Source organism: Gavia stellata, chromosome 16 (genome assembly GCF_030936135.1).
Source record: "Gavia stellata isolate bGavSte3 chromosome 16, bGavSte3.hap2, whole genome shotgun sequence".
Lineage (NCBI taxonomy): Eukaryota > Metazoa > Chordata > Aves > Gaviiformes > Gaviidae > Gavia > Gavia stellata.
Window position 1 is genome coordinate 17,860,568 of NC_082609.1, and position 25,787 is coordinate 17,886,354.

General features: G+C 36.5%; 1 protein-coding gene across 1 annotated transcript in view; it reads left to right on the plus strand.

Annotated features, from left to right (window-relative positions):
* DOCK2 (dedicator of cytokinesis 2) overlaps window positions 1–25,787 on the plus strand; it is a 205,649-nt gene that overhangs the window by 114,220 nt on the left and 65,642 nt on the right. Inside the window, exons 29-30 of the mRNA XM_059825590.1 lie at window positions 9,658–9,756; window positions 11,532–11,626. Coding sequence (XP_059681573.1) covers window positions 9,658–9,756; window positions 11,532–11,626 — 194 coding nt within the window. The remainder of the gene's footprint in view (window positions 1–9,657; window positions 9,757–11,531; window positions 11,627–25,787) is intronic.

Here is a 25,787-nt window from a genome sequence, read left to right on the forward strand (position 1 = left end):
GTCAGATGACATGGCACCACAAAAGATTTTTATATTCATGTTTGCTAAAATGCTGGGAAAAGTTTGAAAATCAGTTTGTGTTTGGGAAGACCTGTTGTAGTACAGTGCTGTTATATCCATATTCACCATTTATTCTGAGGAGGATTTATATTTGGGGTTTTTTTTTTTGTGAGATGAATTTCAGAATGAGGATATCATTTGTTGTTGGAAAGATTTAATGCCGGAGTAGCAGAGGTGTCGCCTTTGAGCACGCTTATGTGTTAGAAAAATAAAAAAGCACCAATATGGGAAGTAAGGCCAGTGTTTTGTTATGCACTTGTGTGACATTTTCTTCTGCCTTGCTTAGTGGGAATGAAAAAGGGATGGAAAAAATGCACATGAACTCTGAATGGCCCATGTGGAACAGGAGTTCAGTCTTGTCCTATTGCGGTGTTAGGATTGGGAAAGCTCCTAGATTGCAATTGTTGAGCAACTAAGGGACAGTCACCCTACTGATGGAGTGTAAGCTTATTCGCTGATTTAGTTATTCAAAAAAATTTCTACTCCCATCTTCATCCTAGTTTTCTAGTAAGTACATCATAAATTCAGCTCTCATTGGGCTGGTGCAAAGAGTTATTAAAGGAGTATTCCCTATTCTGCCAGAGCCCAGGGATAATGTGTCAGTATGACACAATCCCTCCAGAAGAGATTAGCATGTGCACAAATTATTGGTGCATACAATGCTATTTTGGTAAGTTTCTCTCTATATTATCAGTTTCAGGATTCTTTGTTTCTGTGATACTATAACTGAAACTAAATCAACTGGGACATCTTAGAAGTGGCACTCTTTAAAAAGAGCCACACTGAAGGCGGATGCTTATTTGGCAGTAGTTTGCAGAATACCCACTGTATTCTGTAATTTTTGAAGTTTTATCCTTCCATGTTTATACACGCATTCCCATGGGGTTTTCTTATTTCACTGAGTATTCTCTATGGTTTCTATTAACCAACTTACCCAAGATTCAATATGAAAAGCTTTCTGTCTTAGAAAGATATTGTTTTTTTGCTGTGAACTTTCCTTTTTAGCCAGTTACTCTCCTAACCACACTCCAAGATTTTTTTCATGTTTAAAAGTGGAGCCCACTATTACATAAAAATAAAAAACCTAGTATAAACCCATCTTGGGTGTAATTTAAATATTTTTTATACTTCAGATACAAAATAAAACTGTTCCAACAGTCACTAGTTGCTCCTTTGGTTTTACTTCAAAATGAAAATATGATTTCTGTGCACTCTGTCCCTGTTTTTGTCTGTGGCAGAGAGTAGCAACTTGACAGAACAATATGAAGAAGTTCATATAACACCTTTCCACAGCCTAGCTGGCTTTAAAAGCTGCATAGTGTTTTATCCTGTGTAAGAGTTATATTGTTAGAAAATTATATGAAATTGTATGCATGCTGTGTTACACTAACCAAGATTCATGTCAGTACATCTTCCTTCAGTGATGGAAACGTCCCCAGTTATGCAGACTGGATGCATTTTACATCATTGTCTGTTGGACTAGTATGAATTATTTTTAAACTCTGTGGGTAAATTCATATCTATATTGGAGCTCCTGTGTATACACAGGCTTGAATCTATTTCGGTTCTTCTCTTTTCCCCTACTATAGCTGTGAAAAAGCAGAGAGCAACATTATTCTAGTGAGAGTCCCTTTGCCATGGTACTGCTGGTAAGCAATGGAGTTAACAGGGCAGCTTAAGGGCAATTACCTTGCATCTCCATTTATTTCAGCTGGGTTGTTACCGGAATCTTGAAGATCCTTGTGGAAGGTTCGGGATGTTTGGGGATTTTTTTGGTGTCCCTTCATATACTCATTGTCTAGGTCCTGGAAAAACCTCTTTCAGGTAGTCGTAGAGAGCGATAAGGTCTCCCCTGAGCCTCCTCTTCTCCAGACTAAACAACTGCTCCAGACCCTTCACCAGCTTTGTTGCCCTTTTTGGGACCCATTCCAGCACCTCAATGTCTGTCTTGTAGTGAGGGGCCCAAAACTGAACACAGTATTTGAGGTGTGGCCTCACCAGTGCTGAGTACGGGAGGACAACCACTTACCAAGTCCTGCTGGCCACACTGTTTCTGATTCAAGCCAAGATGCCGTTGGCCTTCTTGGCCACCTGGGCACACTGCTGGCTCATATAGAGCTGGCTGTCGATCAACACCCCCAGGTCCTTTTCTGCCAGGCAGCTTTCCAGCCACTCTTCCCCAGGCCTGTAGGGTTGCATGGGGTTGTTGTGACCCAAGTGCAGGACCCCGCACTTGGCCTTGTTGAACCTCATACAATTGGCCTCGGCCCATCGATCCAGCCTGTCCAGATCCCTCTGCAGAGCCTTCCTACCCTCAAGCAGATCAACGCTTGCACCCAATGTAGTGTCATCTACAAACTTGCTGAGGGTGCACTCAAACCCCTCATCCAGATCATTGATAAAGATATTAAACAGAACTGGCCCCAATATCGAGCCCTGGGGAACACCACTTGTGACCAGCTGCCAACTGGATTTAACTCCATTCACCACAACCCTTTGGGCCCAGCCTTTGAGCCAGTTTTTACCCACCGAAGAGTGCACCTGTCCAAGCCATGTTTCTCCAGGAGAATGCTGTGGGAAATAATGTCAAAGGCTTTGCTAAAGTCTGGGTAGACTACATCCATAGCCTTCCCCTGTCTGCTAAGTGGGTCACCTTGTCATAGAAGAATCTTCAAGATTTGCTGAGATTTTGATGGCCTGGTCACAAAAAACATCGTGTTTTTGGAAGCTCAAGTGCAGCTGTGCTATTGCTCAAAAAGAAATAATAAAATGAAATAAAATCTTACATAATTTACAATAAAATGTATTGGTGGATTCCTTAGAGATTGCTATTAATCCTAAACATATGCAGTTGGTAGATTTGTTATTGTAATGGATGTGAGTTGCTGGAAAATCATTCTTATTGGCCCTTATTTTCTTGGTAACATCAATTTAAAAGCAAGCGGAAAGTTTCTGGAGCTATATGACTTTCAGCAGTTTTAAGCAGAACTATTATGATAAAGCTTTCTTTTAACCATTCACAAATATATTGTATTAGTCTCATCTCTGATCATGTAGTTGAAGTTTAATTTAATTTTTCTGTCTTCAGTGAGTGCAGCTGGAAAAGAACAAAATCAATTAAAGGGTGACTTAGTTCTGGGAATACAGGAGGTGGCTCTGTTTATTTTTAAGGAAGTGAATCAGCATCCAAGACGTTCATCTTCACAATATGTCTAAACTCAAAATATACAGCTTAGAAATAAAAGACGTTACTGTACTTTAATGAACTTAAATTGCTCAGTTCTACCCTTTTCTCTTTGACCCAGTTGTTGACCTCCCTTGCAGACAGTGTGTTTTGCTTTGTAGTCCTATAGAGTTGGCAATCCCCTCTGTTTTTTTTTTCTGCTGCTAACTATTATACCTCTGGGCAGGGGACTAGCTCCAGCTCATCCCAGCCATTCTATCTCTTCCTTCACGTTCCCAGTTTGGTTTCCAGTCATTTTAAATGCAAGAGACTAGCTAAGCTTTACTACAGTAAATAAACCAGGAATAACATTTTTAATCTTATTCCTTGCTTATAATTTGTGTGTGTGCTGTCATTGTTTCTATGGAATACTGACTGCATCATCCTTAACATGGGAATGAGTGCATTGGGACACTTGGCAGGAGAAGCCATGCTTTGCCAACTTGACTGACCATCTGGTTTAGTGGCAACAGGGAAATGGAGTAGCACTTCGAATAAGAAACCAGTAAAATAAACAGCCTGACAGCACCAGGATACTTGGGATTCTCGGTGGATATCATACGGACCAGGGGAGGAAGCTGCTTCTGGCCTGTGAGACCAGTCTGGAAGCTAGCTCAAGTAATTGTGGTGAAGCAATTAGTGGATTGCAGAAAAGGAGGGAAGAGATGCAGCATGAAGGTGCATAGATCCCTGAAGGCAAGGATGTAGGATTTCATCTGATACAGCAGGGCTGAGATTGGGAGTGTGGACAGCAGTGGTTAAGCGAGGAGGTGAAACACCTGATTTTTTTGGTAACTAACTGCGCTGTGGGCAAGCTAGTTCAGTTTTCAAGCAATGATTGCTCATTCCAAATGATTGCCTTCTTACTTCATGCTAAATAATGTTATCCATAATTTATTTTTACATATGCCTTGAAGATGAACCCAATCTTAATATTCTGGGAAAAGTAGTAAATTACATAACTCTGTTTGAGCACCACCTTAAGCGCAAGTTAAATCAATTACAGTAGAGTGTTCATACTAGCCAGAGACTGTAGTAGAAGTTCTGGAGTAGATTTATGGGACAAAACCAAGCAAAAGCATTGCAAAGAATGAAAAAAATCTTCTTTTTGGAATATTGCTGGGAAATCAACAGAAAGTTTTTTTTTAAAAAAAAAAAGATGGCAAAGGATATATTCTAAAAAATCATGCTACTTTTGTCATACCATAAGCCATGGTCTTACTGCTTTTATCTATGTCTGAAAAAGTCTTAAATGAAATAATTTTGAAATTGCCTTGATTGTCTAACTTGTAACACATTTTTAGATCTTACAGAGGGGCTGCTATTATATTTCATTGTGTTATAAAATTGTCCTATATTTTTCCATCTGATAGTCTGCTCTTTGTCTAGTTGTATATCCTTTTCATTAAATCATATGAATGTAAAAAACCAGCAGAACAAGCTAAAACAGCCCAGCATGTTTTCAGTCAGAAATCAAAAGCTGTCAGGAAGATGCAGAAACGGGATGCCTAAGCTTCTGTTCAGTCAGCTGTAAAAGACAAGGAGGCAGAACCAATGAACTATGTGAGTGTATAAATGGAAAATTGACAGCTCAGACCTACTAAGACTAGATGAATCTGTTATTGTAAATTAATTATTAGTAAGATGCACTCATTGGCAAGCTACAAGTCTGTGCAGATTAGGAGCTAGTTCCTATTTCAGATGTACTCTACGCATCTGATGAATACTTTAGGTTGTTGCATAGCAGCCTGTTCTAATGTTTACATTTTTGCATTTTTAAGGCTAGAAACAGTACAGTTTAGGACAGCACGTGCATTGGCAGTTACATCTATTTCTGGAGAAGAAACAGAGCTATATTAGCAGGTCACTTCAAATTCTGCTTATTTTTTCATTTCAGAGTGCTGTTGTTTAGTGTTTGCCTAATATGATAAAGATGTTTGTGCTACCCTCTACATATGCCACAGTTCTCAAGGTTTAGTGTGGTTTTCTGAGGAACTGTGACTTCAAACCACTGTGGTTCTTCATGGCATCGCTGAGCATCTTCCATACTTTTCTGGTAATTGTGTTGCTCTTTAGCTCATGACACTAAACAGATGTGATGACTCAATAATGCTGGGAAAACAGAATTTTTTTACCATTAGATTGAAACAGTTGCTTGATTAGCTTTTCTTTAATTACATTAAAGATGGCATATTTATCACTTCTCCTCCGGGAAGATTTTTGCACTTGTTTCTGAACAAAAAAAAAGAGAGACCTGTTTGGCCTGTAGAAATTCCCTGTCACCCTTTTTATGTGCAACATCTTTACAATTACTGTCACTAACCCACGAGGAGTTTTGAAACTTCTGACTTAACCTGAAAACGAGTTCAGAATTAAATCTAATCTATGTAGTATGGTCGCTTCATACACCACAAAAATGTTGGATCTTCTGGATAAGATTCTTTGCCCAATACAGAAAATTGTGCATTAATCAAATGTAAACCATCATTAGTGAATATAGGGTTACAGATTGTGAGGATGATGGTATGTAAAGGAGTCCTCTTACGTTACATTAATTGTGAGGGTAAGTAAAACAAGCATTTAAAACATCCAGTACTCTGCTAAAGAAGAGATATAAAAATAACTACATCATCTTTGGCCTTCAGAAGTCTTTGAATTATTAGGAATAATCCGTGTTTCTGTTTTGTCTGCTTTTTAATGATGTACATGTGGTTATATATTTACATTCTGTCTCTGGGTTGGTAAAGTGCTCTATTAATGAGGATAAATGTTTCTTAAGTGCCTACATGAAATAAATGTCCTCCTTAGTCCTTCCAGAAGTACACCTGCATGAAAGGTGTACCCTACAGCCACTGAAATACTTCTGCTAGATGAGAATCAATGTGTAGCTTCATTCTACGTTATTTCCATTGCTATTTGTTTTTCCAGTGCATTTGCTTTATTTATTCTTGTGGTGCTAGCATTATTTGAAGTTACTACGGCAACCTGTCACCATCTGCTATTATAAAGTATGCTGGGATTTAGTTGCTAGGTGTTGAAGTTTGTCATCTTACTCATATGACCCTAATGTTTTTCAGATGTTTCTTTTCCTGTACATGTTGCATCCACAGCTAATATGCATTTTAACAATGGTGGAAAAGATTCCGCATTCTTTCCCCTTCACCTTAGAAAGCTCCGTTTGTTTTACAGAATACATCTATCATCCCTTTTGATGTACTTTGTATATACTTAACCAAAACAGCATTTCTTTTACTTTAGCCACTATTTTGCAGTGTTTATACTAAAGTCAGCCAGCATTATAGTTGATTTAAATTTGATATTAATTACACCTTTTTTAAGTGGACAGGGAGTTTGAATGTTTCCCGAGACATTTTCTCCTTTGTCTCATTTTTATTTGACTACCTATTTACTCATGTTCCTGCTCCTGATAGAAGTGCAATGTTCATACTATCGATTTCCTTATTTCTTTACTCATTTTTTGAAAGGCTGTCAGCCAATAGGTTAAGTCAAAAATTAGAATTCAGTGCTGTTTCTGTTCCAGGTTCTTTTACATTTAAATGGAAATGAATGTTTTTAAGTTGGAAAACATACATTTTATTAGATCTCTTCATAGTAATACAGTGTATTCAGAGTTATTTCTGTTAATATTTCAGTTAGTATTCTCTCATCAGTCAAGTGTTTACTTTGATACATGTATACATTTGACCTAGTTTTAATCAACCTTTTCTGCTGTAATTCACAGGATAAATCCTAACAAGCCTGAGTACAGCTGAAATGACTTGTTAGGATTCTATCTGAAGAACTTCACCTTCTCTGGCACAACCTTTTTTACACTATTCAATCTCTACATACAATGCTTGACTTAATGAAATAAATTTTTGAATCATAAGCATTAGACTATTGTGTTTGTAGGTGGTGCTTGATTCTGAATTTCTTCTGTCCATCTAGGGAGCATGCAGTTTGCATTCAAAGTGTAGTAGATTGTTCTTGTGCAGAACTTACTGTATTTTCGAACAGTTCATGCTCTTTGCCCTTTCTAGTAAGAGGTACTTAAACAGCATAGGAGAATTTAAGTGAATACATAGAGATATTTGCAGATTTGATCACAGCTCTTTATAGTCCTGTATTTCACTTAAATTCTGCTAGTGAGAATGGTGATGCTGAGAGCGCATGAGTACTTCAAAGATCCGAGGCTGCATCTGAGAAGTGAACCTTTATTGCTGGTGTTTGGGGATTAGGAGGGAGGGGCAAGCTTCTAACCTATAAAGAAGCTAGCAGTTAATTTCTAATAGTTGACATCGCTGGCAAGAAAATTATTAAAGATCAAATAATGTGTATTTTCCTGCTTTACAGTTACATGGAAATGATGGAGGAAGTTTTTGTAGCAAACCAGCTTTACTGTCACCTTCTTTTTTATGTATCATTCAGTCCCACTGACGTGAATTTGACAGGTTTGGTGCGAGGTACTGGCCAGCAATATGTGATCTTTGCTTATGGCTCTTTCCAGTAATCAAGGCATATCATCTGTTAATTTTAAAATCACCATGCACAGTTACTAAGAACAGGCATTCATGCTGTACCGTAATCACAGATAATAGCTAGACATGTTTTAGAAGTTGGTTTCAACAAAAGAAATAACCTTCTTAAAGTCTTTATGCCTTTAAGCAACGTAATACATCTATTCAATGCTTGTGAAGAAATGCTGCTAATTTCAAGAAGTGATTATTTAACATGAGTATAGAAAGGCATTCTGTGGCAAATGTTTAACTACCAAAAATGCAAGCTGTTTTTCATGTACAATTCTCTAACTTCTGTCAGTAATTTCTTTCAAAATCAAGACATCAGAAGAAAAACCCCACACAATGTCATTACTGAATCCTTTGCAATTCATTATTACTTTCAGCTATAATTTAACATCACAGGAAGGATTTGCCTGATCCGTAACTGTAAAAGTGAACTACTACAGCAAGAAAAATCAGCATTTCTTTTTAGAAGAGCATCAGTACCCGAGAACACACGATTCCTTACCTGAAAGCTTTTGGTTTACTTGCAGAATATGTATCTTCTTAGTCTTAAAAAGTAGGCAAGCCTCTCACTAGCACTAATGTTACTCCAAAAGAAGGTATAATAGGTCCTTTATATTGTAATTTTCACTGTTTATATGCAAGAAGTGTGCTGGGTCTGCTCACGTAGGAATAAATAAATAAAATAAAAAAAGGCAGTACAAACTGAACAGCAGCTGACATATGAAAGTAAAAGACCTCTAGTGGCCATAACCTGAAGTTAAAGAAGGCTTCCCTTCTCTAAGTGGGAGACAAAATGGTTGGGTACGACAAACTGCAACTGATACCTTGGTAATGTGTGCCTTTGTTGCCTTTCTGATGTAACAGAAGTATAAAGTAAATCAGAGATAAACAGAGAATCTGATCTGTACCAGGTGGCAGTTAAATTCTGGTCAGAGGGGCTGGGGAGTCCCTTTTATCAATTCTAAACCAGTATGATGAAAAGGTCCAAGTAAATCTAGGAAATTATTTTGCATGCTTATCTACTTCATAGTCTCTTATTTTAATAAAATCAAAGCATCGAAAGCAGGTTCCCTTTAAAACAATAATTGAAACTTCAGCAAATCATAAGGCATCAATAAGGAGGATTCTTCACTGTCTTAAAGGAAAACTGCAAATCATTAAGCTCAGTATTATTGTTTGAGAGATCAATGTCTTTGTGATTTTCAGTAAATTACCATGAAAACCTAGAATTATAAATAATTTTATATCTTTAAGCATTTCTGCTTTAGGAATTGAGAAAAATAAAACACTTCCTTTTGAGGAAGTTTGAAAAGTTTTGAGACGTGAAAGTAATAGTATTCTATAGAAGTTTTACGGAGTTCTGTAATAGCTACTTAAACACCTGCAGAATGCCAAAAATATCCTTTCTTACAATATTTCTAACTGTGAATAGCCTATGTTTCTAGAATGATTAGAAAATGTTCATGCTAATATATTTTCTTCCTGTGAATTCCTAACGGAAGAATCCTGGGCAACATCGCGTGCCTTTTAGGAGTCTTAAGGCAATATGGAGTTGCACTTATATATATAAAGTTTTCTTGTCACAAATTATGTTTCCATGCAGCATTTCATAAATGATGCCGCTTTCTCACCAGAGCTTACCCCTTTGTCAGGGTAGCTTTTGAATTATCCTTTTTTGAGTTCTTAGTATTTTTCCTTCATCTGGACTTGCAAAAGATTGAATATTATTTTATTTTTACGTAAATAAACTGATGTATTAGGCATTTAGAGTAGTTCAGCTTTAGAAAGAATACAATCCAATATCTTAAATAATCTGCATGTGTTGATTTCTGTCTGGTTTTCTTTCAGAGTAATTTTGTGGCATGCATGACAGCAATCTTAAACCAGATGAACAACCAGCATTATTCCATTTACATTGAAACTTTTCAGACAAGTTCAGAATTAGTGGTGAGTAAAAAATAATTATGGAGCTGATAAATAATTCTAAGTATTTTATTTCTGATAATATTTCTTATTTATAATTTTATGTATTTAATCAGTAATATTGTTTTGGAGTATCTTGTCTTGATTCTTCCTAGAGTGAAGTCTGTTTCTGTATGTTTTCTGCCTCTATGTTATTTTGTTGCCTCCCTCTTGGGTGAGGTGACCTTGGACAATACTGTAATCAGAAATTTGGAAAGATATGAAAGTCGCTGTTGTTGACCCTAGCACTGAGGTGGTAATATGATAATTGAGAATAAGTAATGGATCTTTGTGTTACATTGTTTTGAGGAGAAAAAAACCTCCACAACAAAACAACAACAAAACCAACCCTCAACTAATTGAAACCTCCCTCCTCACTTTGCACATGGTGATCCATTTCCACTTTTTGTTTTCACTATTGAGTCTACTCCTGGTCCAGATAATGTTGTATGCTAAATGCAGTAAATGCCTTATTATTGCAATGCATTGTTTTATGCCAGTTGTTTCTGGCATAATTTAATGATACTTGGGTTATATTCCAGTTTGTACCAGTGGTACTATGTTCTAGAAGGCTTCAGTAGTCCTATGTCTGTCTTTTTATACTCCTGACACAACTCTAAAATAGGTCTGGGTATTGGCAAATGTTTTGATTACACCGTCTACAGTTTGCCAATAGAAGTAATATTTTCAGTTGGCAATATTTGTCCATTTTCCTTTCTTTCTTAAAGTCAGAGTTGTGCCATAATTGAAATGCTAACAGATCAAATCTTGGGTAGCTTTTCCAATTCTTCACGTGCTTTAGTTCCCTTGAAAACGTAACAGTATGTTAACATAATTTCAGCTTCCAAGCAGATTGGGTGCTTGGTCCTAGAAGTTTTAGTAATCCTTAAACTACTTGAACAGTTCTGCAAAGGAAAAAAAAAAAATTAAAAAGACAAGACACCAATATATTCAATGGGCTTTGCTGTTTGTAAAGGCTTTGGTTTGTTGTCTTCTCGTTTTTTTCCATACTGTAAGTATGTGTCCGTGAAGATGACAAAGATTTGTTTTCAAATAATGCTGTTGAGAGCGATTGCTCACTTGGTTCTCTGTAAGTAATATGACAAGAAAGAGTACAAACTTCGCAGAGAGTGGCTTGTGAGGTTTTGGTAATAGGTGATGACATTTCAGCTTGCTAGTCTCGCGGACTTCTAAGTGACTTGCTTAGAAGTTAAAGGGTAAAACCGCATGTATGTGCTATACATGAAATAGACCTGAAATGATTATGTTCATTTTATTTAAATTCATTATACAGTGATCTCTAAATATTTCTAGGAAAAGAAATAGTGTTTGTTTTGTTTGAAAACTTTCTGTCAGTGCCTTCAATTTTTAATTTAAAATACTAAATTTGGACTAAATGGACTAAATAAAAAATCATGTATTTTTCAAATTGATTAATTCTTTATGCATAGTGAGAGTGTTTTGCTAATTAATAAAAACTTCAGCAGCTTTACTCCAAAGTAACTTTTTCTTTGCATTCATATATGGCTTATCTTTTCTTAAGAGCCTAATGCAATGACTTGTAGCTTTCATTCGGAATCTGAGACTGCTGTTTTACAGGACTTCAGTTCCAATCTTGGGCTTACTGATATCACCAGGAATTTTTTCATTGACTTCACCCGGCGCAAAGTAGAGCCCTCCATCTTAGTTATTTAATCACAGCAGGAACACAAACTTCAAGTGTCACACAGCCACAGACTTATTGTATTTTGTTGTTCTAGGACTTCTTGATGGAAACATTCATAATGTTCAAAGATCTCATTGGGAAGAATGTTTACCCTTCAGACTGGATGGCAATGAGCATGGTGCAGAACAGGTAAAATGGGGCTGGAGGACCAGTGCTCCTGTTCCACGTGCTTGTGAAAAGTGAACTCGTTTCATATCTTAAAAAAAGTCTTGCTGTGCAGTCTAAGAAGATTATATAATTCCAGTTTGGTCAATGCCAAGAAGGTCATCATCTGAAATAATTTACTGACAATACATTAAATAGTTATCTGTCTGTGCTTTAAGTCAACTTACAATGGAAAGGGGAAAAAAAATGTATTTAACAGTAAAGTGGAAGTACATAGTTGGTCTCGCATGTTGACAGTCAACAGAAGCCAAACTGTAAAAGGCCTGTTGACTCTCAAATGTACAATTTCTGCACAGGGTTAGAACGTCCTTGCTAATACGTCAGCAAGTTCATTGTGATGCAAGCATTACCAAACACAATTTTCTTCCTGAAATGATATGGTTGCATGGATTGCTAAAAGGTCTGATGATAAAGACCAAATCTTTGAGCGCAACGCGCTATTTGTGGGAGGAGGTTGGATCCATGGTGCTTACTGTAACTCATATCATTGGGGAAATGTATTGCTATACTATAGATCATTTGGGGGTTTCATCATGATTGATTACTTCAAACTCAGGTATATTGCCACTGTATATCAAGATGGCATCTAAGCAAAAGTGTATGCAATCAAATTTATCATGCTCCCTATTGTTTGTTCTATGGGAGCTTGCTATGAATAAGAAATCTTTGAGTACCCTTAGATTATGAAGTTGACTGAAGGAAATATCTTGTGGACATAAACTGTGCAGATTGTACACGTTTACCCACAGCTATAATCTCTCTGTTTTGGTGTCACCATAAAAGATGGTGGGATAAACAAAGTATTGCTTGATCTCTGTTAAGCCATGGGACCACTGTTGTCTTGGTGTTAGGATTGCAAGTAGGGTAAGTGAAATTTCATGTCATATAGATTTTGCTGCTACATGAGCTCTTTTCAATTTATCATTTCCATATCGTGTGATACTGAGTTGGAAAGAAAAGAGAAGTGATCTTTGTGCACCTCTACCATTGATAATGGGTTTAGACAGTTGGCTTGGGCCACATATCACGGATGGATTCCTTCAGCATATCTTTGAAATATTGCTTGTTTGAAGAAGAAGGAAATGTTCTTCCCTTGAGATGTGAGTTTTGTTGTTTATTATGGGCATCAGCTAGAAATGAATGTTTTTGGCAACAAGGAAAGGCCAGTATATAGGGTACAGGATGGGCTATGTAAGGATTTATTTCCTCATAATTGCTCCTAGCCATTCTGAGGTACTGACTTTTTTCTTTTTGTGTCTCTAGTCTATAACAGAGGAAAGCAAGGGAGAGTTGGACTGAGAAAGCAAAGTAAAACACATGGCTGCTCTAAAGAAAGTTAGTTGGTTCAATTTGTTTATTTGTGGAACTTGTAGATGAGGAAGAGCTTCCTCAATATTTGAACACATAGAGGTTTTACAAGCATCTGGATATGTAGAAGAAATGGAACAAAAAAGTAGCTGTGAGCATGTGACCACTTTACCTTGTCGATTTTTTTTTATTTTATTATTATTTGCTGGATTTCCTCCTTTACATACTTAGTGGAAATGATGGCTAAAAATCTCACCGAAAGGGATCTGGATTTGGGGGAAAAAATTAACTTAATTTACTTTTTTATTTTATTTATTTATTTGGGTGTTACCTTCAGGGCTGAAGTTATTCTTGCTTCTTGTTCGCAAAGAAACACTTTGAGTTTATATGCTGGATTGGATTATGAAGTGAATATGCTTTCTTTTTTTTTGAGCAAGACTTCTATTGGCGAGGTCAATTTTGATCAACTGTATTATTATTATTTTAGTTTTGTAGAAGTGGCAGTAACTTCGATTTTTCTAGAAGTCACAGAGAGACTAGTCTAAGAATTAAGTCTCAAAGATGCATAGGTTCCAATTAACTTAAAGCCCACAGATGCTGTTCATTTGAAATGTCACAGTTGTGTAATTTTACTCTTCCAGTTTTATACTATTGAAAAGGAGAGAACAGAGGATACTTAATAAAGTTGATAATCTCCTGGGAGTGTTTGATCTTGAGGAAAAGATTTGCTAAGAAAATTTGCAACACTATGATATCAAATTTTTAAATTGGATACATCTTCCTCTAGGATTTGAATGGAATGATGTTAAATGAAAAGGTTTTCTTTTATTTGTTCCATGATTCAAAGCGAGGATTATGGTTCTGATGGGTAGTGATGATGGCGGTAAGGGTTGAGGTGCCTAAACCTCACCTTCTGTCACTCGTGTGCAGAGAGATCGCTTAACCCTTCTTCTGAGGTGGGCAGATACATACATGCTGGTGGATGTGTGTATTGCAGGTAACATTTTGTAAATGATTATGGTTTCATCCCACTTGTTTCTCTGTCTAAGCCAGTCTTTGGCCTATAAAGGTAAAATCTAATTCAGTGCACATTCTTATGTTGCTGCTGCTGCAATTTGCAATTATTTTTAATGTAGCAAGGATTATTCTTAAAAAGTATCAGCTTAGTACTGAAGTAACCTAACAGTCTTCTGTTGTATGTGAGCATATCAAACCTTTCATATGTAAAACTGTTTATCCTATCTAGAAAATGCTGTTACCATCTGCATTATTCACAAGTATAGGATTTTTTTTTTAATTTTATGGGGGCAGGGGAAGCGTCAGTCCTTGTTCAAAGAATATGCCTTTGGAGCTTGGGGGTTCACCTGGTGGTAGCTATATTGCCTCAGTTACTGACAATAGAAATTCATTTGTGGTATTGTACATTTGTTGCTAATGCCTCCTAATGACTCTGAACTTTGTCGGACAATTTGGTCCAGGCAGGCTTTGTTGCTCTAAACCTTATCCTGCACTGGACAAGTCAAATGAAAATATTTAAAGAAAAAAGTCAGCATTAAAAAAAAAAAAAAAGTTTAGAAGCTATTTAACAGTGCTTCTATAAACACATTGCTTACCTAAATTGATTTGGCACTGTTTATGCCCTTTGATTATGTTGCTGTTCCCAAGATTACATAAGGAAATGAGTTATTGATTTTACTTTCATATCTTAATATTCTGTTATATCAACAATTAGGAGGGGGGATTTTTGTTATCAGTCTTTATAGAAATTTGGTTTTGGTGTTTTTTCTTTCTTTGGGATTTTTTTGAGGGGGTGGGCGTTCTATGAAATAAATTGAAGAATAATCTAGATTTTTAATTTGTCTTATTAACATGCTTTACTCCAAACCAGAGAAGTAGCAAAGAAAAAAATCACAAGGGGTCAGGCTGCGGTCTCTTACAATAACAGTGAGAGACAAAAATAAATAAATAATACAGCCTCCCACCCCAAAAAAAAGTGTTAGCACAGCTGAGGTTTTGCATTCTTGATTCACCGGTTCTGAGCAGGAGGCTACATGCAGGCCTTTTTACGCCCTGAAGGACATATTTTACCTTAAGAGTCTCTCCCCTTTCTGTATTTGCAAAAATATTAGTTACAGGCTGTAAGGCATGTCTATTGTGTAACCTAGCCAATGGCAGAATGTAGTTGGCACTTCTTCCCTACGGGCATTCAACAAAGCCTGACAGTCTCCCCCAGATGATCTCTTGTATTTTGTACCTAGCAGGGAAAGCGGGCATTGGGGGAGTTTTGCTGTAGGATATACTGCAGTACAGAAATGTAAAATCAGAGTACATTTACTTAGAGGCAGAGGAAAGGGAAGAGCTTAACTAGAACTGCAAGTTTGGTCCTGCTTGTGGGTAAAAGGTGTTCCTAATGAACGGGACACTAATTACTCTTATACATAAATGCAGACAGGCAGTGCATGCATGATATCAGGGATATTTCTACTAAATGTTAGATGGCTGGCATAGATAAGGAGAAAAGAATGAGAGAATGACTTCTTATAAGGTCCTAGGGAATTTTAAATATTTTTTGTAATTAGAGAGAATGTGCCACCTGGGAAGGGAGATGCCTCTGTCCGAAGGAAGGGAGAGTGGACACATTCATGTCCGAGAGAAACTGTGGTAGGAGAGTTGAAAGAATGGGAGTAGAAGCTTAATTGACTGAACTTACTTAGTCAAACTTTGCCTGTATCAAGATGGAACAATTTAACTCAAATTACTTTAAATCACTATTATAAATGACATGCTGTTTTCTGTCAAAGCATGTTCTGATTCCCAAAGCCCATTTGAAGGAGGCAGAGGCTGTGTGTACTGGTCTCAGTGGACTGGGAGTATTCTGTTAGCAACGGAGAATCAAAAAGTAGAATGAACTGCTCTCCACTCCCCCCCCCGCCCCCCCCACCCCACCCGCCCCAGGTTTTTTTCCCTTCTTCCATTAACAGCAAGATGGGAAGAACACTTTTTTGTGGCATGCTAGATGGGGCAGAACACCTTGGGAAATAGTAAAATCTTCATTGAGGTCATGAGGCTATAATATCTGAGTTATTTTTGTGGTTCTCCATGGTAGATTTAATTAACTTTTGTTCTAATGAAGGTTGCTTACTGCACACTTCTTACTAGTTGCTACTGCTTGTACGTGCACTTTATTCCACTTATGGAACTTAGACTGTTGGCTATTAGCTTATTAAAAGCAGTAATTCCTAGGTACATGGCATTTCTGGGGAAATGCTTTGCTGGTTTAGGCAATATCACGTAGTCTGCTTATCTCTCGGCTGTTCATAATTTTAATTTAGAGGCACATAATTCCTCCCAGGAAGTTCTTGTACCTTATTGTCAACATGAAGTGCATAGGGAGTCAGATTCGCTGAATAAAAGAAATGACTAGGGGGGTTAGCAACTAAAGGGAAGTATTCACATCCCTGCCTTCTGTTCCTCTGGGCTTTGAAAAGGTAATTGCTCAGATAGAGTTTGAAAGTACTTGATCTTATCATAATTAGTACCTGGAATCAGTTTTGGTTGGTGTCCAGTCTAAAGTGGCTTAGTAAAGCACTTTGATTATTTCTCTGTCCATTTGAGTTGTTTTTTGAGTCTTGTTGACATTATATTTAGGTATTTAAAAATAAAAGGAAACAGGTTTTCACCAGTACATTTCAAGGTCAGATCCTGTTTGCTGAAAAACTCATGTGAGACAACACTGTAGGGTATTTTCTAACACCAGTAGTTAGGCTTTTTCTAAAATATGTTTTCATTACCTGTATATCTGAGTGTTTTCAGACATCTGTTGGAGTCAAGTGTTCCCCAGCCCTTTTTAAGTCTAACTTGAAAGGTTTAGCGCTGCAGGTATTTGGCAAAACAGCTGGAAATACTGCCAATTTTCTTTCATAATACATACTAAAAGTCGTTGCTTATTTGCTGATGAACTGCTTTGTAACACCCTGAAGACCTGGTTCTCATGTAGCTCACATGTTGTAGCAGCATTATTAATTCAGGAAAATCTCATTATGGCTTCAAATCAGTGCCACCTGCATCCCCAAGTACCTCACCATTTCTCAGACTACCAGGAACTATAGATTCTGTTGGTATCATTAGGTCCTGGCCAACCAGCAAAATGAGGCAGAATAAGTTCCTATTAGTCACCTAGCAAGGGGCTGTGGGGATTTCATTTTAAGGGACAGTAGGGATTCCAGACCTAGGTTTTTTCACAGATAATCAGTGAATGGCTCTGTTAAAGACGACTTCTGAAAAACATGTTTTCCCCACACTATACGTATGCATGTTTCTGAACAACTCTACCTTTGAATAGAAAGTCTTTTCAGAAGAACTAGCTGCTTATAGTATTGTCCTGTGAAACTCGACAAAATGTTGCTTTGTGCATTATGAGGAGGTGGCATTTTTTAAGTTGTATTCTCAATCTTTAAGTAACAAGTGCACAGAATTAATTCAGTGGCTGTTGGACTGCTTTTTTTTTTAAAATTTTCTGAAGAGAAAACCTGAACCAGCTACCGTAGCTGGTAGTCACAATTTAAGTGTATTATTCAAGAATGGTGTTTATAATAGTTTGGGAGAGTAGGGAAACTGAACACAGTTGGCAGAAAGTAGGGAAACATGCCTTTTTCAAGCAAGAAGCTGAAGTGTTTATGGGAGAGGTGCTACAAACTGTATCGCTACTACCAACTCACTAGACTTCATAGAATCATAGAATATCTCAAGTTGGAAGGGAGAAAACCCCCAAATTGATTCAAATATTAGAACTGCTTCTCAGTCTCCCATCTATCTGTTGGTAGAAGTGAAAGCTTGTCATATTTTCATGTTTTAGAAATATCTGATGCTGAGATACGTGTATTGATGTCAGTGGGCATTGTGACTATTCACAGACACTAATGGATTTGACTATACACAAGGTACACAAATTCAGCTGATAAAAGTACGCGTTATCCTTTACTCCAGCTGGTGCTATAATATTGTGTTCAATTTATAACAATTGTGATGAGATTTTACCATCAAGAATACCATTTTAATTACAAAAATAGGGGAAAAAAAAAAACCCTCCTTAACTTAAATCCTTTAGTCGTTCTGCTCTCATAGGAAATGTGGAAGAAAACTCAGATTTATTATATCCAGGTATGCTTCAACAGTTTGCTTAAAACATTGCCTGGCTCATTATTTGCCTTGCAGAGAATAAAAAGGGGCATTTATTTATTTATTCCTAAGAGGGAAAAGAAAAGTACAAGTAGTTTAGGTAATTTTAACTCTTGTTTTTCAAAGGTGTATTGGGAGTTAAGATTCATTTATGTAATTGAGGTTGGATGACAGTGTTGCAGTTTATTTTGCGCAAATAAGGCAGCATTTAGAAGGCTGATCTGTTGTATCCAAGTAACTCCTTTCTTTGATCTCATTTTCCTCTGGCAGCTTTTGACTGGCCTAGGCATATTTGACAGAAATGCAGTTGTTTTTCTTAAGGGCTTGAATTTTCAGGAGGTCAGAACGCATTTACGCATAGGCTTATGGCGTATTGCAGAACTTTTTAATATATGAAAAAGTATTTTAAGCAACAAGTATAAATGTGTTATGAAAATACTCTTTTATGTGCATGTGCACAAAAGGGCAAATGAAGTACTATAACACGTTCAAATGGTTTGTAGTGTTCAGTCATTGCTTTAATCATATACAGTAATAAGATGTGTCCTTGGACAGTTTGTTTTTGCTATGAGACTAACAATGTCCTTGCTGAAATGCAATTTCCCTGTTAATATGAAGTCCCTTTCAGAGGCAAAGGACATCTTATTTATTTATTGTTTTTCTTGCGGGGGTATTTGGTACACAGTGTCTCAGTATTCTCAGATTTGTATCTACTTCCCATTAAATCTGGGTAACTGTTTCCTAGTTGTCTTTCCCAGTCCCTACAAAAGTCAGTACTTGTAATAAGGCAATGGCATAAGCTTAGTCCTGGGAAAATGGAATAAGACAGATAAAGAGAAGAGGCAGTTGTTTCACTGTGGGTTGTAAATTTGCTTCCATGGAGAGTTATATTTCCAGCTGTGGCTGATATGTCTGACTGAGTCGTTTAATGCTTTGCTGTCAGTTCTAAACCTAGCAGAGAACATCTCTTCCATCTGTAGGTGTTTGAGTCTGGTTGTGCCTGATGTAACCCTACTTTTCAATCACTTGCATATTTCTATCACCAAATACTACAAGATGCTTATTCTGCACTAACTCTGCGTGTTGCTCGTTGTTACCTGTGTTGTGGAATTATCTGCTTACCAAGAATCTAAACACTTCATTATGTGGTGACTGCAGCAGATCATCCGCTCAGCAAGACAGGCTGTTGCATATCGTGGACATGGTACGCAATGGATGCCTATTACGTTATGACTGCAGTCATTTAGTCTTTTCTCTAAAATGCAGAAAGAAAACATTCTGTGAGGTATCCTTTCCCACTCCCCCTGCACAGTATCTCATCTTTCCTGGTATCGACTCCTAGGATGCTCCTGCTTCTAGAGTATGAGGTCTCCTGAACTAAAAGCAAAGTCTTCAGTGGGGAGAACAACTCAACAGAGAAAAACAGCTTGTTAGTTTGATGTTTTCAGAAAGTCAGTAAGATAAACCCTTATTTTGCAGATACAACTTTGACTTGCATCTAGAAATCTCTAAGGTTCTTGGCTATGTGGCCTGTTATAAAATATTTTTTGTATGTTTTCAGGTATTTTAGTTTTAGTAACACATTTGGGGATTAAGACAATGAGTAGTATTTTCCATTCCATAGAATATCCGTGCAAATGAGTAAACAAATAATGAAGAGATTACCCACATAAACTGTTCTAAATATGTCATTACAGAAAAGACTGAAAATACAAATTCAGTATTCATAATTTTCATCAGGTGTTGTAAATGCTTTGAGCAATCTGTCTGTGTTCCCCTTTCTGACAAGTAAATTTGGCCAGCACTTCATATCTTAAGAGATTTTCAGGAAATTCAATACATACAGTTTTCTCATATTTAACATTATTTTCAACAGAAATTTTCATATTTTTAAACATTAACATCACAAAATAACCCTGCTGGTGTATTAGGTATTTGCTGCACAATGACCTTTTTTAAAAATCATAATCTGCTGATTCAGTGCAATTTCTTCTGTATTGATACAGTTTTGGCTGTAAAGTAGTAAGCTCAAGTGAGCAGCAATTAGACAACAGGCAGATGCATAGTTGTCTGTACGTGTAATTACAGATCATATTTTTAGCTTCAGAAAAAGCTAGGCTTCCAAAAACTAAAGAAGTTATGTATTCTAGACAAAAAGTATTCACTTGCTAAATATTTTCAACAAGAATATCTGAAAAATCCGAAGTACATGTACTATGTTAAAATATGATGCAGGTATAGAGAAGGGATTTCAAATACAGAAGGCTTATGTAACAGGGGGAAAGAAAAAGCAAAGCCCAAACGTTACATTTTATCTTTAAAGTTTTATGGTGCGAGTATGAATAAAATACATAGCTACTTAAAACCCCACAAAAACCCAGAGGTAGCATTATCCACAGCATTATCCGTTAGTTTAATGTAATTTTCCAATTTTAATCCTCTGATGTGTGAAATAATAGAAGTATTTCTAGAAATAGGCCCTAGAAACATCCATGAAAATGTTTACCGAAGTATGACCTCTGCACCATTCTTAGAGATATAGAAATGAAGATTAAATGATACGTACAAATAATACAGTAAGGGTAAATTAGCGTTAACAGGTGAAAAACAAGAATCGGTGGAAGAATAGAGAAGTAATTTCACAATATCAGTTCAGCCTTCCTTCAAAAGTGAAGGGCATGAGAGTTTTTATTGGTGTATGACATCATGATATAACCATGTTAAGTCATTACATTAATGTATACTAACTGGGTTTCAGCTTTGTATCTTATTCCCAGACTTGATCTAACACCAAATACACCATGTGATTTTTAATTTTTTTTTTTAATTCACAATATTTCTACTCTGCAAACAATTAGCTGGAATGCACAAAGAAGGAGAGTAGACTGAAGTAAGAAGATACTCACAATATAAGGAAAGCTACTGAAAATACCTTTCAAACTAAGTTACTTATATCAGAGTCCATTATGACAGCTTTTTGTACGTTTAGTTTTCAAGCTTTGAAGTTTCTTAAAGCATGTTAAACATCACATTTTCAAAAGATTTTGGCATAAATGTGTACCTAATATGCAGTTTTGAAAATGTGTTTTGTTTCCTAAATGAGAGCTAAGCAGTCTTGAAAACAAGCTTTAGGTAGATGCTGATGGAAAAGCTACATACAAAGAGACTGTTGGCAAAGTCAAGAGATCTCAAATGGCAACTTCAGTTGTATAGCATCAAAGCAATTGCTCATTCTTGTCTTTCTCCAGGTGTTGCTTTTGCACTGCTGTCAAATTAACTCTGATACATTATAGTATGTATTATTTTTGTATGCTTGGCATATTCAAGGTAAATTTTCAAATAATACGAATAAAGAAAATCAATTGTACATAACAAACAATTTCTAATTGAGACAAGAGAAGTTGGATAGCAGTTATTTTTAAGCAGTTCATTTTCTGACCTTGCAATTTGGATAGACTCCCTGGCCGTACATGGATAAAGAATTTAGGAAAATGACAATTGCTTTATCATTAGAATCCAATATGAATGGTACAATAAAATATTCTTCAGTCTATAGCGATACTGAGTTGACACAGGGGAGAAATGATGTGATTAATTTATACTACTTTCTTTGCACCGCTGGCTATATTTTTCCAGTTACCATGGAAGTGGATTGCTTCCTAATGTTGCCATTATTGTGCTCTTAATAACTAGGTTTCACATAGCTACAAGGTTTTTAAATAGTGTTTCCATCTTGCATTGCCCTTAATTTCTAAATCAATGATAGCTTGCCACATTATTAAGAGATAATTTCTGCTGTTGCTTTGTAAAGATTTTTGTTATTATTTTTTCACTTGTTTTCTCAGGCTTTCTCCTGCTGCTCTGTTTTGGTCACTGAAATAGTAAATGTGTATTTTTAATCCCTCCTGTCACACTGATTGCATGCCTGGTCTCTGTGTATGTTATATCTTCCAGGTTTAGTGTATAATTGCTGATCACTGTTTCGGTCATTGACAATGATCAGCATTTGGGATTGGGTGTGACCCACTTTGCTAGTCTCCTCTTTATTTAACATGCCTTCGTCTAGCTTTGCACACAAGAAGAAAGAGGAAAGTCACAGAAGCCCATAAGAGAATCAGCTGACTTCAGCTGCTTTTCCTTTGTGCTTGCTTCATGTTAAAATACCTATCAGGTGTTTTCTGCAAAGCATTTTATGAGGATGCTACTATCAAGTCAACATAAATTATGTGGGAGTATTACTTCAGCTCTGCTATTCCCTACTCCAGATCTCATATAATTGGCATACTAGCAAGACCATGTCTATCCGAACTTAGAAAAGATCTTCAAAACAATAGTCGGTGCATCTACCAGGCTTTGCTAAAACTCCCCTCATATTCCTCATCTGCTCAAGTAGAGGATTCGCTGGTGAAAGTGCTGATTGATCAGCCTTGCGGATTACAAAAAAAAAGCCTGCCAAACTGAAGTTAGCGTAATTCCTTCTGACTTTAATTTGTGGACCAAATTCTCTGAAGGAAAAGCACTTAGGGTTTGTGGGAAGAAGTTCTAAAGAAGTTTTAAAAACTGTCTATGTCTTCATTGGTTTTTGAGATGTGAATTTAAAAAACCATATATTCAGCATTTTATGGTTTCTTTCAGTAAGAGCTTTCACAATAACACAGGAAATAATACTCTTCTAAAGCTTATCTCTGTTGTTCTGTGTCTGATTATCCAGTAGAAGTTTGTACTTGATTAATTTTTTCCACCTGTCATTACCTCAGTGTAATCACAGCTTTAGAAGACATAGCAAACATGAATTTGAGTTGATGCTCATAAATACCTAAGTGAATTATTTCAGCCTTCACCTCAGTATCTGGATTACTCATCTCAAAGTTGAAGCAGTGAACTCCCACATTTTAGAATCTTGTGAACTTGAAAAGACATTGAAGAGCATCTTGGCCCACTGCTTTAAAAGAATTCATGTGTAAGAGTCTGAGGAAAGGTCAATTCATCATTTTGGGAAGGTTTATAATTTTGTACCTGATTTAGACACCTTTCCCAAAATAATTGTGTGGACCCAGAGGTGCTCTATGTCTGAAACTAGGGGCAGAAAAAGGCCAGCTTTTGCAAAGCCACCTAAGAACAGGTAATGCCAATTTAAGTTTTTTGGGGTTTGTTTTGTTTTGGTTTTTTTTACTGTAATCATCTCTTTGTTTTATGCTGCAAGGAGCTGATGCACTTGTTTGCTAAAAATAACTTGGAGATCCAGATCTATATTTTAGGTTTATCACCTATTTGCACTTCAAAAGCAATGACAATGTGCAGACCTATTTTACTGTTAAATAGAGAGTCATCATCTTCTAAGGAATAGCCTTGACATCCTACTTTGATTAACCACATGTTGTTTATGAATACAAAATTGTTTATTTGCTCCATCTCTGTTTTGCTTTGCTTGAGGGAGAATCAGTTTGAAATCAAATTTTTATCTTAGGATGACTGATAAATTTTCAGCTTTGTCTGTCTTAAATTATTTATTTATGTTACTTACAGTACTGTTCTATCCCGATTTAGAACATGCATCTAAGTATTTGAAACTAAGTACACTTGCACAGGATTCTATTCATCGGGCTTTCTTTCAAGCCAAAATTTGAAAGAAATTTCTCTGACGATACAATAAAGCAAAGCAGAAGGAGCAGGAAATTTAGAAAAGTAAAGGACATAGCAGCAGTCAAACCATGGCGATTCTGTTGCTGTGCTAAACCGAAAATTTGCTTTCTATACCCAGATTAAGCCCAGAGTCTTTGGCCTTTGAAGATCATCCATAAATCTTCAGGCCCAAGAGATTGGTATGAACTGTAAATTAGAAGCATCGATCCCAATAAACTCAGGAAATATCATGGAAATTATTGTGGGTAAAGGAATTTCAACAATTTTAGATCACAATTATTTAAACTGATGGGAAATGAATTCCATATTAAGTAACTGTAGGAAAGTTATCGTAATTAAACACCTGAAGGAACATATTTGTAGCCCTCTGTGATGATTAAAATTGAGGGAAAATGTGACAAAAGGAGAATGATAAACAGAAAAAATGCCTAATGACATTATCTGTATGAGAAATCAAGATCCTGTCCTTCAGTCAGTCTAGATCAGTCTAAACTTGGAAAGCAAAACTGAGCAGCAATCCCCAAGTTCAGAGAAAAGGTAAGGTCCAGTGATCTGTTAGGGAAGCAAGGGAAATCAAGTTACATTACACTGTGACAAGATAATCCCTTTCAGAAATTTTTGTTTTGAAGTCAGACAGTACATATTGTGTTTTTCTGAGCTGTTCTGGGGCATGCTTTTTTACCATCTCTTTTCTAGCCGTTTCTCCGTTCTGTTAGTTATAATTGATAACTGATGTTATGAATAATTATGTAAGGAATGATGACTTCTCCAATCAAATTACTTCAACTCTCTCCTCTTGGAGCAATGTTTAGTTCTTTAAATAGTAACATACTCTCAGTAGTAATTAAAATTATATTTTTCTCTTGTTTTCATCAAAATCTCAAAGTGTTTTATAAATATCTGTTTAGCTTCGTACTTGTGGCTAGTTAATTAATACCCCTTTTCGGTGAAAGGGGAGACTGAGGCATATAGAAATGAAATCATTGAGGTAGGACAGCATGGCACTGGCAGGAGCCAGGAATAGAATTCAAACCTACTGCCTAAGTAAATTCCAATGACGGAAATAGATACACCCTTTAGGCAAAATACAAATGCATGAAAATATTTGGAACTTGACAGCCTGGAAGTATTGCATGCTTCCTGCAAATGTGTCATTCCAGTATGTCAGATAAAAATATCTTTGAGAATGAAAGGGATATTCACACAAGATACCTTATATATAATTATATTGTGTACAATCCTGTAAATATTTTTTATATTATCAGTAATTTTTACTGGACATTAAGTACCTCAGTAATTCTTGGGTGTCCTTGGGGCTTTTTATGTATGGCTAACATTAAACCACAAGCTCTTCACAAAAAAATTAAAATATGACACACAAGAAATATGTCCACATTATGAAATAGATTTGCACTAATAAATTTCATGTGTGTTTGTTATGATTATTTCTACTGTATCTTGCATGATATTTCTGTATTAAAAGACCAAGTACCTAAAAGTGTGGAGGTTTTTAATGTATTAAAAGACAAAGTATGTAAAAGTGTGGAGCTTTTTAATTTAAGATAAATTATCAGCACCATATCAGATTCTGCCCAAACAGGATTATTTAGGTGACATGTTTCGTCGTAGGTGCTGGAGTGGGGTATAAATACACAGAAGTTGGGAAATAAAGAAAGTCTCAAAAATGGAGGACACCTCCTCCTACCCCAACAAAAGACTTTCTGAGTGAAGGGAAATGCTACTCTCTGAACAGCTGGAGCTGAAGAACTTGATTATGTGAGTTGGCAAGAAATATACTTTGTAAATCAAAGGAAAATCTAAAGCAATATAGTTCTACAGAAAAGATATGACGCTAAAAAGGCCTTGACCCAAAACTCCTACTCGGAAGAGTAATGGGGATGCTGACAGACAGAATAACATGTGGGTGTCCGTGATTCTGCTTAGCTGTGTATTTTTTGTGTGCTGTCTAAAGTAGACCATTCTTTTTAGAATCCCT